We start from the raw sequence: 15,382 nt of genomic DNA, 5'->3' as shown, positions 1-15,382 counted from the left end.
CATTATTTGCTGCCGAGATCCTTCGCCTCCCCAAACCACGCCTCCCCCATGCTCCACCCCCAAATCTCCAGATATTTCTCAACCAGAGCTGGAAATCCTATCTGCAGCCTCTTATGACTAAAATACCTGGAGATGTTGGGGGTGGAGCCTGAGGAGGGCGGGGTTTGAGGAAGGGCAGGGCTTCGGTGGAATATGATACCATAAAGCCCACCTTCCAAATGGCCATTTTTTCCCCTCAGATTAGGTGAACTCGCCTCTGTCCCTTGGAGACCAGTTGTAGTAGCAGCCACAACATTAATAAGGTTGTGGAACCTAGGGAAGTTGCCATCTTTTGTTGTCTTGGCTATCAAGTTAATTAATTCTGAGGCTTCTTAGTTGCAATGCTTAGGTTTCCATGAACTATGGATTGATATTTTTGGTAGTTAGAATGTTGTGTTATTTGATGTTATGTTATTATTATGCTGCAAAATGTAAGATGCTATTATACTGTTACAAATTGTTACGATGCTGTTATGCTGATATGTGTTAGTTGTTAACCTGAGATGTTGGACCAGTGTTAGGATTTGTTGTCATTGATGTTGCTTTATGCCTATTGTATTGATATACTGTTGTTATTTACTATGTTGTACACTGCCCTGAGCCCTTCAGGGGAGGGCAGTATATAAATTAAAAGTCAAATAAAAGTCAAAGTCAAAAGACATGTCAAGGTCAAGGCATGGACGGTGGGACATTCAGAACTACATAACCTGGATCAAATGGGCCGGGTACAACATCGCCCATGAAATGCCACCTTTTGTGCCCCTCCGCCTGCCAAATTCCCTGCGACTTCAGCAGGGAATGCTGGGATACGCATCTCGAGCTTGCAAACCAGCTGCGTCTGGACAGCGTGTACGTTTTGTTTACCGGGCCTGGAATGATGTAGTACAGATTCCAAGACACTGACAGAACGCTGAATAAATTGCTATTGTCGGCGGCACGTGCGACAGGAGCAAGAGGGAAAATCCTTCAAAACCTCGAACGGGGTGACATCATGCAGCAGCGTCGGGCCAGGAAAGGTGGCTTGTTCTAGTCGGTTCTTGTCAGTTCTCAGAAGCTAAGCGGGGTCAGCACTCGGGAAGGGAGACGACCGAGGGAGACGCTGCAGAGGAAGGGAACGGCGTACCGCCTCTGTGTCTCGCTTGCCTCGCAAATCCTTCGCCGGGTTGACATTTAGAGGCAACTTGACGGCGCTTTACGCGCACGTGGCAGCACTCCAGGATTGCTCAGCTCAGAACGTTCTTGGGGTCTTTTGATGTTTGACTCTGGTTAGAGGGGTCATATCGCTCCCTATGGAGCAGCAGTGGCGTAGTGGCTAAGAGCAGTGGCTAAGAGCAGGTGCACTCTGATCTGGAGGAACCGGGTTTGATTCCCAGCTCGGCCGCTTGAGTTGTGGAGGCTTATCTGGGGAATTCAGATTAGCCTGTACACTCCCACACACGCCAGCTGGGTGACCTTGGGCTAGTCACAGCTTCTTGGAGCTCTCTCAGCCCCACCTACCTCACAGGGTGTTTGTTGTGAGGGGGGAAAGGCAAGGAGATTGTCAGCCCCTTTGAGTCTCCTACAGGAGAGAAAGGGGGGATATAAATCCAAACTCTTCTTCTTCTTCTTCTTCTTCTTCTTCTTCTTCTTCTTCTTCTTCTTCTTCTTCTTCTTCTTCTTCTTCTTCTTCTTCTTCTTCTTCTTCTTCTTCTTCTTCTTCTTCTTCTTCCCCGAAACCCACATCAGTCTGGATTTATAAATCCTAGACAAGACTTCCAGTTTTTACAATCACAATCCCAATAACCTTTATTGGCATTAGGTATTAGACAGTGGTTATACACTATTATTAAATTATTAAATTTAAAATCATATATTACATCTATGAATTTTGCTTTCTCAAGTTGGAAAGCAAAATCGCAAATGTTACCAGCTAATATTAATCATAGTCTTAACTCCACTAATCTATCTAACTCTTAACCTAAAAGACCAACTATGGAGCTATAAAATGCAAAATTCATAGATGTTCTAAGACAATAATTAATCATAGTCTTCCTAATATAATAAGAATTATTATAAATGTTGTTGTAAAGATATAAAATGGATTAAAAGGGTTTAGCCATTCAATTCAAAGGCAAATTTGTAAAACAGATACCATACCATACCATTTGTAAAACAGATACCATTCAATTCAAAGGCAAATTTGTAAAACAGATACCATATTTAAGATCCAACACCAGGAAATATCTGGCACTTCCCGATTTAGTGCTATTTGCTAAAATGGATATATCCACTCCTCAGGCTCTGGAGAATGACTAATTAAAACAACAGGATAATTACATTTTCCTAATATTGAAATGTCCAGTTTTTACTTTTAGCTACAGGAATATGGAAGGGGGTGACGGGCAGGGCAGGACTCCTGGATTCTCTGCTTTCGCCCGCGATGGGAATCATTCTAGTGGTTTACAGAGACGGCTTGGACCAGATCCAGAATGCGTTCAGGATTCTGTTCTGAGTTCCAAGAGTGGAGCGGGAGTTAAGTATTGGGTGTGTCCAGCAGAGAATTCCAGAGCTACAATTCTGGCAGAAAAAAAATATTCCCCTATTTGCAGCGCATTTATGGGCAGCTGTTTGGACAGCTGCCTCGTCGTCCTCAGAAAACTCTTGTTCAGACAATTTCCACCCACTCATGGACAATAAAGAATGTGGGTTGCAAAGACAGACAGGTTTTGGAAAGGCAGACAGAAGAAGGAAAGGGGAAAAGGCTAGTGGTGGGATTCAAATAATTTAACAACCGGTTCCGGTGGTGGGATTGAAATAACAACTGGTTGTTTACAAGCACCGTTTTAACAACCGGTTCTGCCGAAGCGGTGCGAACCGGCTGAATCCCACCACTGGAAAAGGCTAAGGAACAAGATGAAAAAATATATCTCCAGAATCAGAATCTGGCCTGAGACTGACGGAAACTTCTTCAAGGGCCTTTCCCCTAAATCTCACATATTATCTGTGTCAGAGAGTTCAGGGACTGGTCATTATTCCTCTGGGACAATCAGCATTTCCTTCTGTGGTCCTGGTATTTCCTGAAACTATGCTCTGTCTGTCATGTAGCAAGGACATTGGGTTGTCACCTCCAGGTTGGGGAAATTCCAGATTTTGAAGGGCAGCCTAGGTAAGAGAAGGTTCTCAGCGAGAACGTTGGCCAAGAGAGCGCTTCCTACACAGCTGTCATTTTCTTCAGTGTAACCGACCTGTGTCACCTGAGACCAATTCTAATCCTGGAGAACTTTAGGCCTCACCTGGCAGATGACAGACCTACGAGGAAATAACAGACAAACTCCCACACTGTCCAATTTGTAACTCTTAAATAGGTACTCGGCGTTTTCTTCATGTGTTCCCCCGTCCTGTCAAAGGCTGGACTCCTAGAAAGTTCCCTCTACAACACACGACGTGCCTCCAAGTCAGAGGTTTGCTCTAAATTCATGCTCAACCTGTTTCAACAAGGCGTTAGGAAGTGTTTGGGCCTCATTTAAAAAAAGGAGAAAGAATAATCTATGCGTCGTTACCACTAAGCAAATGACAGCAATGCTAATTTCTCGTTGCCGCCACCTCCGTATGCCAACTGGTGATACGCCCTTCCATGTTCTAGGTGTTCCACAACCCTCCTCGGGCTTTTGCTGAACTAATTTTGGCTTCGCTTATTCGGGCGGGGCCAGAGTTTCGATGGTGCACGGGGTGATTGGCGCGTGGTTGTATGCGCAATAGCACGGGTGGGGAGGAGACATGAAGTTCGGGATAAGACGTCCCGCTGTAGGTTTATCTGCGGGAGCACCTGAGCAACTTTCCATTCGTGGGCAAGGACTGCAAGCCGTCTGGTGGTTTACTGAGTAGGAGAGGACTCGACCTTGTGGTCTGCGCAGCCGTTTCTAAGTGGGTGAGTAGGAGACTTTCATTGGATTGGGATCTTCTGCTTAATGTATAACTGTGCCCCAAGCAAGGCAGAGAGGAATTCTACAGGTGCGTGTTTTCACCTGCCAAAATTCTCCTTTTGATTTTGAAAATTGGGATCCTGTGGAAACAAAGCAAGGTTGCTGCCTATAGTTCAGTGATGGCGAACCTATGGCACGGGTGCCAGAGGTGGCACTCAGAGCCCTCTCTGTGGGCACGCACAAATAGAATTCATCATGTGGGGGGGGGATCCTCTCTCCCCACACACACATTTGGTTGGCCTGGGCCGCTGGGCTCGATTATTAGCATCAAACCTAAGACCTAGTTTTGGGGAAGCAGTGCAGGTAACCCTGTTGAGCGCTGTTAAACCCCACTGATTTTCATACAAAGAACTAAAGCGCGATCCTTTACCTGGGAGTAAGCTTGGTTGCTGGCAATGGGGCTTGCTTCTAAGTAAACCCTCCTAGGGTCGTGATTCACCCGTTGGAAGAGTTGCACGGTTGCTTCAAAGCAAGCCAACAACTACCCCCAAGCTTACTCCCGAGTAACGCATGCCTCAGAGCCAACCATTTTTTCTAAACGAAAACCTCAGTATTCCGGTTAAATTGCCGCGTTGGCACTTTGTGATAAATAAGTGGGTTTTAGGTTGCAGTTTGGGCACTCGGTCTCGAAAAGGTTCGCCATCACTGTTATAGTTCTTCGCAGGGCTCTTGTGCCTTTACTAACTGTAGGGTGGGAAGAAATTTAACAGGTGAAGTTGTCCCTATCCGTGTACTCCTGCGCGGAGGAAATCTACTTTCTTCTTGTCTAGCGTGCAGCTGTGAACGGCAGAAAAGTTGTGCACCAATGTTGAGAAGGGTGCGTTGAAGGGTTGATTGCCAAACACTCTCTGAGTGTTATATATGCTTCCATTTCAGACACACATTTTCTGTTTCTTTGACTTTTGGGCTCCACATGGAACCTAGGTCACGAATACTTAGTGGTATTTTATTTACATCCATTCTAGGAAAAGCTTTGCCCGCCCATTTCTACACCCACAGCGTCTAGTAAAGGGAGAGTTCTGTCTGTCTCGATTCTGTACTTTTATTGGGGTGCATATTTGGCCCATTTCTCTAGGAGGGGGGAGGGGAACACTTTAGGTGCCCTGCAAAACCCAACAGACCAGGAAGCACAGCTTGAAGTTGGTAGGCAGCCATTTGCTAAGGAGAGCCGGCGTGATGTTGTGGTTAAGAGTAGGTGGATTCCAATCCGGAGAACCGGGTTTGATTCCCCACTCCTCCACCTGAGTGGCAGAGGCTTATCTGGTGAACCAGATGCATTTCCACACTCCTACATTTTTATTGGGTGACCTTGGGCTAGTCACAGTTCTCTCCGAACTCTCTCAGCCCCACCGTCCTCACAGGGTGTCTGTTGTGGGGAGAGGAAGGGAAAGGAGCTTGTAAGCCACCTGGAGTCTTCTTTCTAAGTAATTATAGGTAGAAAAGGATATAAACAGACAATTGTAAGGGGAGAAAGAAAGGCAGAAAAGGGGAAACCGGGGCTGATTCTTGTCCTAGACAGATAAGCGTTGCTTGTGGTAAAGAAAAGGAAAAAAATGTGACAGGCACCCTGACGTACTCTCCTGTGCCTTTGACAACAGCCTGACATGGAAGACTCACCAGATTAGTGACAAACATTGTTTGTCCCAAACAGAAGAGGGCTTCAGTAGCACCGTACAGACGAACAACATTTATTCCGGCGTGAGCTTTTGTGAGTCAGAGTTGACTGCATCAGATGCATGGAATGTATTTCCAACGCATCGATAGTCACAGCTGATAGGCTGGGTGAGGGTTGGGGGGAAATTACCCAGAGATGCCTGTGAAAACAAGAGTCATTCCAAAAGCCAAACTGTTCCCTCAGAGTGGGTGAGGACCCTGGCCAGGAAAAAGCTCAATTAATTCAGATTAGCCTGTACACTCCAACAGACGCCAGCTGGGTGACCTTGGGCTAGCCACAGTTGTGCGGAGTTCTCTCAGCCCCACCCACCTCACAGGGGGTGTTTGTTGTGAGGGGGAGAGGGAAAAGAGTTTGCAAGCCCCTTTGAGTCTCCTATAGGAGAGAAAGGGGGATATAAATCCAACTCTTCTTCTTCTCCTCCTTCTCCTTCTAATGTAACATCTAGTAGTGAATGAAATAAGGTACGGAGATTATATGACAGGAAGTTACAGAGGTATCGTTGAACTAGTTAACATCTGCAACAAATTGGATATGCAAGGTATGAGCTGCTATAGTGAGGAATCCCAGCACCCCGTTAAAACCTGGAGGACATATAGTCTGGAACTTCTTATTTCATTCAGCAACTTTGCATTGGATTCTTTCTTTGGATTTTCCTTGGCAGAGAACCATATCGGTGACAGAATGCCCAAAGTGAATCTAAAAACTGTCAGAGTAGCGTGCGTTCTTTGTTAAGAATATAGGAGTCCTGCTAGCTAGATCAAACCAGGGGTCCATCTAGCCCAGCATCCTGAATCACACAGTGGTCAACCCGTTACCCTATAGCAGGGGTCTTCAAACTTTGGCCCTCCAGATGTTCATAGACTACAATTCCCATGAGCCCTACCACTTGGCCATGCTGGCAGGGGCTGATGGGAATTGTAGTCTATGAACATCTGGAGGGCCATAGTTTGAAGACCCCTGCCCTATAGGGTTAACAACACAGCAAAGAGACTTCCCCTGATGTTGCCTTCTTTATTTATTTTTGATTTCTATTTCTATTTCGATTTCTAGCCCGCCTTATCCCCGCCGGGCTTCTGGCACTGGCGTTCAGAAGTTTACTGCCTTTGTATGTGGAGATTCCTTTTAGTCACCGTGGCTAACAGCCATTAATAAACCTATGCTTCATGAATCTGTCTAACCTTTTAAAAGCCATTGATGCCTATGGTCATAACTCTCTCCGCTGACAGTGAATTCCACATGTTACTCACTCACCGAGTAAAGAAGTGGTGGGGTTTTTTTTGGGGGGGGGGGTTCCATCTTGAATCTACTGCCTATCAGCTTCAATGGATGTCCTCGAATTCTAGGGCTCATTCCGCACATGCAGAATAAGGCACTTTCAAACTGCTTTCAGTGCTCTTTGAAGCTGTGCGGAATAGCAAAATCCACGTGCAAACAGTTGTGGAAGTGGTTTGAAAACGCATTATTTTGCGTGTGCGGAAGGGGCCTAGAGGATTTTGAGAGCAGGAGCAACAGCTCCCTCTGTTCACTCGGACTATCCCATCCATAATTTTATAAAGCTCTGCCGTGACTCCCTTTATCCGTCCCTTTTCTAACTGAGAAGTCTCATTCAGTTCCGCACGTTCGGTTTACTCCTGATTTTCTCAGCCGCCAATCCACAAACACCAGATCTTGCGTCAAACTCTTCAGCCTTTCATCACAGGAAAGGTGTCCCATCTCCTAAACCATGTTGGCTGCCTTCTTCCGAACTTTCTTTCAGTTCTTATTGTTTCAAATCAACCTCTCTTTGTAACACCTCTTCCAAACTTTCTTTCAGTTCTTATTGTTTCAAATCAACCTCTCTTTGTAAACACCTCTTCCGAACTTTCTTTCAGTTCTTATTGTTTCAAATCAACCTCTCTTTGTAACACCTCCCCGTTTCTATTGTGACTACCAAAGCACTTAATGCGTCAGACAAAATAAGGTCTGGCTCACAAAAGCTTATGCTGGACTAAATATTTAGACTTTAAGGTGGCGCCGGATCCCTGCTTTATCATGCGGCTACAGGCCACAACATGTGTCCCATCTGGAATTAGCATTTCTTGGTGCCGTGCCTGCACATCAAACGATTTTCCAAGGTATTAGGTGTGGAAGTCAGTATCTAGAAATGGTGATCATAAAAGCAGTGCCAAGAACATGAATGAAATAAAAGCATCGCTCGGCAAGATGATTAGCCTTCCTGCGGATTCTAATTACGTTGCTATCTTCTCCTGGAACGAATGTAATCTAATTGCCACTTTACATGTTACGTAAGAGAAAATGCACCAGTTTGAGCGCTCGGGCCTTTTGTGCTCGCCATTAAGGGAGAGTTGGTGCGCAGATATCGGAAAGTGAGTCAGGCTGTTGAGAATGGGAGTCTAGTTCTGGGGCAATCGTCTGCACATGCCTTTGAGGTGTTCTCCAGCGGGGATTTTATGCACACTTGCAATAAAATAAAATAAAATAAAATGGGGCAACCCTGAATTGCCAGACGATGAAAAGCACCAAAAGAAAAGGTGAGCTCAGTTTGCTACCGCAGTGGAAGAAGGGTTCTTAAGATAGGATTTGGCAAGTGTCTGTCACAACTCAGTTATAAAAGGTTTAACTGTTTGTATGGAAATGAGTGGCTGAAGTCAATGTTTATGACCCGGCCTATTGATTAGCAGTTGGTCAGTCCGATGGCCATTGCTTACCTGTTTGTGAGCACATACACCTGAAGTTATAAAGGTAACTCTGTTTCTTGGTTTGAGCAGACATGACGCCACCGTGAGCACGAGACAGACAGCAGATAGGTAGCAAGATGCAACCAAACATACAGAAATGTCGATGCGTCACAGGAAAGAAAGGATTTCTTATTTTATCTCCATGTAATGCTCCCTTTACAGGGTGTTTGTTGTGGGGAGAGGAAGGGCAAGGAGATTGTAAGCCCCTTTGAGTCTCCTGCAGGAGAGAAAGGGGGGATATAAATCCAAACTCTTCTTCTTCTTCTTCTTTATAGTTAGTAAACTCATATATAAAAAGGAACTGAGAATCTGTTTCTTCTGTTCTACTCTACTAATATATATAGAGAGAGAAAAAAAGAGTTTGGATTTATATCCCCCCTTTCTCTCCTGTAAGGAGACTCAAAGGGGCTTACAAGCTCCTTTCCCTTCCCCCCTCACAACAAACACCCTGTGAGGTAGGTGGGGCTGAGAGAGTTCAGAGAGAGCTGTGACTAGCCCAAGGTCACCCAGCTGGTGGAGTGCACAAGCTAATCTAGCTCACTAGATAAGCCTCCACAGCTCAAGTGGCAGAGCAGGGAATCAAACCCGGTTCTCCAGATTAGAGCGCACCTGCTCTTAACCACTGCACCCCGCCGGCTCAACAGACAGCCGACAGGCATCTTCTCTCTGAGGGGCGGTGACTCCTTACGTCCTTATATTTCAAAACAATGTTTTGTTTACATCCTTTTTTTACAAGCTTGTCTGTCAAAAAAGTTTGAGAATTGCCTCTGTTCTGAGTTGCGCAACCTCTGCCTGCGCAAGAGCCGCAGTCAGGAGCAGCCTGTCTGGCACATGTACTTGTATAATCACGTGGGTACAAACAACTTTCATTGCACACACACATGACACCACTGTGTTCAAAACAAAGACAGGTACATGGAACTTCCCCGCTTGGAAATATGCGCATTGATTCATTTTACTTTAGAGGGAAAAACATGACTAACGAGGCACAAAGGTTAATAAAATTTGCATAGTATGACGCAAATTGATAACAAACAAGGCACAAAGGTTTATCAAAGTTGCATAGTATGAAGACAATGGATAGAGATAACTTGTTTGTGCTCTCTCTTCCCTAAGTTTAAGACCTCCTTATATATTGATGGTCAGTCAGCGAAGGGCAGATAAATGAAAGTACTTTTTCCGCACATTGTAGAATTAGCCTATGAATTGTCTGCCAAAAAAATACACTTTTGGCCATTGGTTTAAAGGGCAACAGGCGCACATCATGGTTTGTCAACCTCTGGTTAATGGTTAAACAGAACCTACATAGTCAGATGCACGATACCTTTGTCTTTTACTGTTTTGCTTTGGTGGTAGACCTGGAAGTGTAACCACTATCTGTGGGTTCTGTGGGGCAGAATTTGGAATGAGTTTGCAACAACAAATTTTAAAAACAAAATGGTTTACTTTCTTAACATATAACATATAACATCAACATTTAACATCACACTTCAAGGTCCTGTAAAGGTTGCATTTTCAAGTCCTTCTAGTTACAGTCTACTAATACTGCCAAGTCCAATTCTTCTTTGCAAGTGGGTTGGCTCCTGAAGACTCCAAGGGCTTGATGAACAGGATTCAAGACGATGAAGGTTTCCAGGAGAACTCTCACCCATTACAACCACAAAAAGAAACCCTTAACAAGGTGTTAAGGGCTTATACAAATCAAGGTCCGAGTCTGGTAGCTTTGTCTCCTCCAAACTACACGAGCTCTGCAGCCTCTTGCTGCTTTGAGTCTCCACCCCTTTCTGGCTCAACCCATTCTGAGCATGGGGGTTACAGAAGCATCTGACTGTCTACTGTCTATCAAGTCCAGTTTTATCCCTCTAAGGAACTCAGGGTGGTATAAATATATATATTATATATATGGTTCTGCATATATCCAATCCTCCCCACCGCCTTAGGGCTTGTAAGACAGGCCTACAGTTGAGAGCAGCAATCCTTTTCCTTTCCCTCTTCATTTAATTCATCTCCCTTATTGCGGGATTGATTTTATGATGCCTTTTATAATGTACGGTATATTTTCTTTGACTGTTTCTGGTGACTTCCTGTAATTGATAGGCGTTGTTGTGTGTTAGGTGTGTATCTTGTGGGAGCCCTTTCTCCCCTTAACTGTGGCACAGAAGTGTTGACTTTTAAAAACAAAACTAGATGTCAAAATGCCTTTGTGGGGCATGTGTATGTTAGGGGCCACCATGGCTCAGTGCTAGAGCAGCTGCGGAAGGTTCCAGATTCAATCCTTGGCATCTCCAGTTAAGAGGCTCCAGCGGTAGATGATGGAGTACTGTGTTCAACTTGGAGTACTGTGTTCAGTTCTGGTCGCCACATCTCAAAAAGGGTATCGAAGAGATAGAAAAAGTGCAGAGAAGGGCAACGAGGATGATTGAAGGATTGGAGCACCTTCCTTATGAGGAGAGGCTGCAGCGTTTGGGACTCTTTAGTTTGGAGAGGAGACGTCTGAGGGGGGATATGATCAAAGTCGATAAAATTATGCATGGGGTAGAAAATGTTGACAGAGAGAAATTTTTCTCTCTTTCTCACAATACTAGAACCAGGGGGCATCCATTGAAAATGCTGGGGGGAAGAATTAGGACTAATAGAAGGAAACACTTCTTCACACAACATGTGATTGGTGTTTGGAATATGCTGCCACAGGAGGTGGTGATGGCCACTAACCTGGATAGCTTTAAAAAGGGCTTGGACAGATTTAGGGAGGAGAAGTCGATTTATGGCTACCAATCTTGATCCTCCTTGATCTCAGATTGCAAATGCCTTAGCAGACCAAGTGCTCAGGAGCAGGAGCAGCAGCAGAAGGCCATTGCTTTCACATCCTGCAGGTGAGCTCCCAAAGGCACCTGGTGGGCCACTGCGAGTAGCAGAGAGCTGGACTAGATGGACTCTGGTCTGATCCAGCAGGCTAGTTCTTATGTTCTTATGATGTGAAAGGCTTCTGCGTGAAACTGGGGAGACCTCGAAGGTCCAGTGGATTCAGCGGAAGGCAGCGTCATGGGTTCTTGTAGATGGCAAATCAATTGCTCACAGGCAACCGCATGCTAAGAAACAGAGACTCCTTGTTTGCAAGTGGATTTGGCTATTCTGCACAGTAAAATCCAGCGGCAAAGTGCATTGAAAGTGGATCGAAGGTGCATCATTCTGCATGTATGGAAGGTGCATTGTTATGCATTGCCCATGGAGAGGCAATCTGTGCATGGCTAGAGGCATAGAGCAGTGGTTCCCAACCTGGTGTGTGTGTACCCCCAGGGGTATATGCCAGAGTGTTTGGGGGGTACATGAAAAAAATTACATCATGGGTTTGCTAATACCCATTAATATTAATACCCGCTAATACCCAGAGCCCCTCGGGGATGGGGCGGTTTATAAATAAATAAATAAATAAATAAATAAATAAATAAATAAATAAATAAATAAATAGGTACAATTTTAGGAAAATGGGTTACCAAGGGATACACAAGTGAAAATAAAAGGCTAGGAACCACTGGCCTAGAGACTTGTTGATCCCTGTCACTGGAGATATGTTCTGGGTTCAAAACCTGCTCTGCTCTGATTGTTTTTCATTCTTTCACCAACGCCGCTGTGCTCTGTCTTTGTCCTCACAGGTAAAAACAATTCAGGCCCGCAATGGAAGACAACGCCCAGTCATACAAGACGGTTTTTTCTCTGGGGTTGTTCAAACTCCAAAAGGTTAACAGGGGGGCTGTCACCGAACCAGCCAACGTCCCCCCTAAACGCCTATCAGTAGTGGATGAAAATGGATCCCTTTCTGCCCCGCCGGATTACGAGACTATGATGGACGCCACTCCCCGATACGAATTCTACGCCCTGTCAGCACCGCCTGGACGTCGAAAGATCCGGCCTTCGCTCGACATGCTCAGAAATGCGACACCGGTGAGATGCATTTGATGATTCAATCAATCAATCAATCAGTCAGTCAATCAATCAAGATTTTATTGGCATAGTCATTTGGGGATTCAAGGATGCACAAGGCCGCAGGCTTCCCTCTTGGTGCCTGGCATAAACTTAAGAAGGTCGTAGGTTATCCTACATGAATTGGCCTAGTTCTGAGGTGGAACGGACTCTTTAGAGGGCAAGTAGCAAATTCACAATTTTGAACGGTCCCCAACGTAAACATCGAGTGGTGGGATCCAAAAATTTTAATAACAGGTTCCGATGGTGGTGGGATTCAAACAGTGGTGCCACCACACACACGCATCTCCAGTCCCTATTGGGCAGGGAGGTTGCTTTAGTAACCCCTTCTCGGCACTCAGAAAACATTAGTAACCACTTCTAGAGAAGTGGTGAGAGCTGGTTGGATCCCACCTCCGTAAACATCCCCCTTGGGGTCTTGGGCCATGATCTCTAATGCGCTAACGTTTATCTTGCTGGAAGCCTTTGGAAAGGATTGTCTGAAGAGGAACAGACTGCTCTGCCGCCTCAGGATCCTATAGTAGGGCTGCCAACCGCCAGGTGGTACCCAAAGACAATTACAGCTGTGATAACCTTGGTCAAAATGAAATTGTTGTCAGAAACGCCTTAGTTAAGAGTTTAATGTGACATAACAGTTGCCTCGCTGGACTTCAACACCAAAATCTGAGTTGTAACAGTTCATTGTGGGGAACTTGTTCCCCAGCTTAAGAATTGTATACACTGTCGAAGGCTTTCACGGCCAGAATCACTAGGGTGTTGTGGGTTTTCCGAGTTGTACGACCTTGTTCCAGTAGCATTTTCTCCTGACGTTTCACCTGCATCTGTGGCTAGCATCTTCAGAGGATCCTCTGAAGATGCCAGTCGCAGATGCAGGCGAAACATCACGAGAAAACGCTACTGGAACATGGCCATACAACCCGGAAAACCCACAACCCCCTAACTGTATACACTCGTTGTTAAGGTTTTTGTTTTCCTCCTAACCCTGTGTGGGGTAAACCTTAACAATGAGTGTGTACAATTCTTTTGCTGGGGAACAAGTTCCCTGCGATGCACTGTTACAATTCAGATGGTACCTTGCAATTTTAAAGCACAAACCACAGTGCGATTACAGTTGGGATGATGCTTTTTTTACTTCCTTTGCAGGGCAAAGGGCAAAACTTTTATGCAAGCCCGGACTCTGGCGATCCTGACAAGGAAGCTGTGGAGAAGGACGGAGGCAACAAGGATGTGGAAGCTGATGAACAAGAATCGAAACCTGTCCGGTTCGGCTGGGTGACTGGCGTCATGGTAAAGCCAAAGAATTACCCATATCTGAGGGTGGGGGGATGTTAAGAACATAAGAACATAAGAACAAGCCAGCTGGATCAGACCAGAGTCCATCTAGTCCAGCACTCTGCTACTCGCAGTGGCCCACCAGGTGCCTTTGGGAGCTCACAGGCAGGAGGTGAAAGCAATGGCCTTCTGCTGCTGCTCCTGCTCCGGAGCACTTGGTCTGCTAAGGCATTTGCAATCTCAGATCAAGGAGGATCAAGATTGGTAGCCACAGATCGACTTCTCCTCCCTAAATCTGTCCAAGCCCTTTTTAAATCTATCCAGGTTAGTGGCCATCACCACCTCCTGTGGCAGCATATTCCAAACACCAATCACACGTTGCGTGAAGAAATGTTTCCTTTTATTAGTCCTAATTCTTCCCCTCAGAATTTTCAATGTATGCCCCCTGGTTCTACTATTGTGAGAAAGAGAGAAAAATTTCTCTCTGTCAACATTTTCTACCCCATGCATAATTTTATAGACTTCAATCATATCCCCCCTCAGACGTCTCCTCTCCAAACTAAAGAGTCCCAAACGCTGTAGCGTCTCCTCATAAGGAAGGTGCTCTAGTCCCTCAAAAGTAAAGTTAGCCCCACCCCACAAAAGTTAGCCCCACCCCACAGAAGACTGGACAGTATCATTGTCAGAGCAATTGACTCTGAACAGAACCTTGTTACTGTGAGGATGCGCCTCAGTTTTGTTGTTTTCTTGTTAATATAAATAGTTGATTTGGATGAATTAATTATCCGACATTCTGTTCTCTCAAGGTCCGGTGCATGCTGAATATTTGGGGTGTGATCCTTTATCTGCGTTTGCCGTGGATAACTGCACAAGCTGGTATAGGTAAGAGGTTTTCGGATATGGATAGCCAGAGGCGTAGCTACAAGGGGACCGGGGGGGGTGCGAGATGCACCAGGCACCGCCCCGTGGGGGGATGGTGTGGCATGGCGTAGCATGGTGGGGGCGTTCCATGGCGGAGCGGGGGCAGGACAGGGGTGGAGGACACACCAGTGCACCGGGCACTTTCCCCCTTACTATTTTATTTATTTATTTATTTCAAACTTATATACCGCCCAATCCCCGACGGGCTCTGGGCGGTGAACAACATAAAAATTCAAATACAAATAAGCATAAAAATCAAATACAAATTAATCTCTAGATAATATAAATTAAAATGCAGCAATTAATATATAACAATGCCCGCAAAATCCCTCTTAAACCCTCCCAAGAGGAGAAAAGAAAGGATGGGTCCCAGAGATGATAATGGACCCTCATTCCATAAGAATGGAAGAGGGGGGCACTTTCAGAGGCTGGTTACTCCAAAGGCCCGGTGGAACAACTCCGTCTTGCAGGCCCTCCGGAAATCACCCAAGATCCCGCAGGGCCCGGACAGCTGGAGGAAGTGTTCCACCAGGCAGGGGCCAGGGCTGTAAAAGTCCTGGCCCGAGTGGAGGCCGGCCGCATCATGGAGGGGCCAGGGACTGTCAGCAAATTGGCCTCTGCTGAACTATGCCTCTGTGGATAGCTGGGGCTGAATTAAGGAAGACCTTTATGGTTAATGGGATGGGTTTTTTCAAATGTTAGATACAGACTCGATATGAGAATCAGCATGGATGCTCATATTGAGTTTGTGCAACTTCAAAGACACATCATCTAAACAAATTTAAAAACGGCAA

General features: G+C 45.6%; 1 protein-coding gene across 2 annotated transcripts in view; it reads left to right on the top strand.

Moving 5' to 3' along the window:
• Positions 1–13,652: 13,652 nt before the first annotated feature.
• LOC125444723 (solute carrier family 12 member 3-like) overlaps positions 13,653–15,382 on the top strand; it is a 30,163-nt gene continuing 28,433 nt past the window's right edge. For both annotated transcript variants that reach the window (XM_048517345.1, XM_048517344.1), the window contains exons 1-2: positions 13,653–13,682; positions 14,474–14,549. In XM_048517345.1, the coding sequence (XP_048373302.1) occupies positions 13,680–13,682; positions 14,474–14,549 (79 nt within the window). In that variant the 5' untranslated portion in view covers positions 13,653–13,679. The remainder of the gene's footprint in view (positions 13,683–14,473; positions 14,550–15,382) is intronic.

This window comes from Sphaerodactylus townsendi, linkage group LG15 (genome assembly GCF_021028975.2).
Source record: "Sphaerodactylus townsendi isolate TG3544 linkage group LG15, MPM_Stown_v2.3, whole genome shotgun sequence".
NCBI lineage: Eukaryota > Metazoa > Chordata > Lepidosauria > Squamata > Sphaerodactylidae > Sphaerodactylus > Sphaerodactylus townsendi.
Note: the sequence above shows the minus strand (reverse complement) of the source record. Positions and strands in the feature narration are given on the sequence as shown.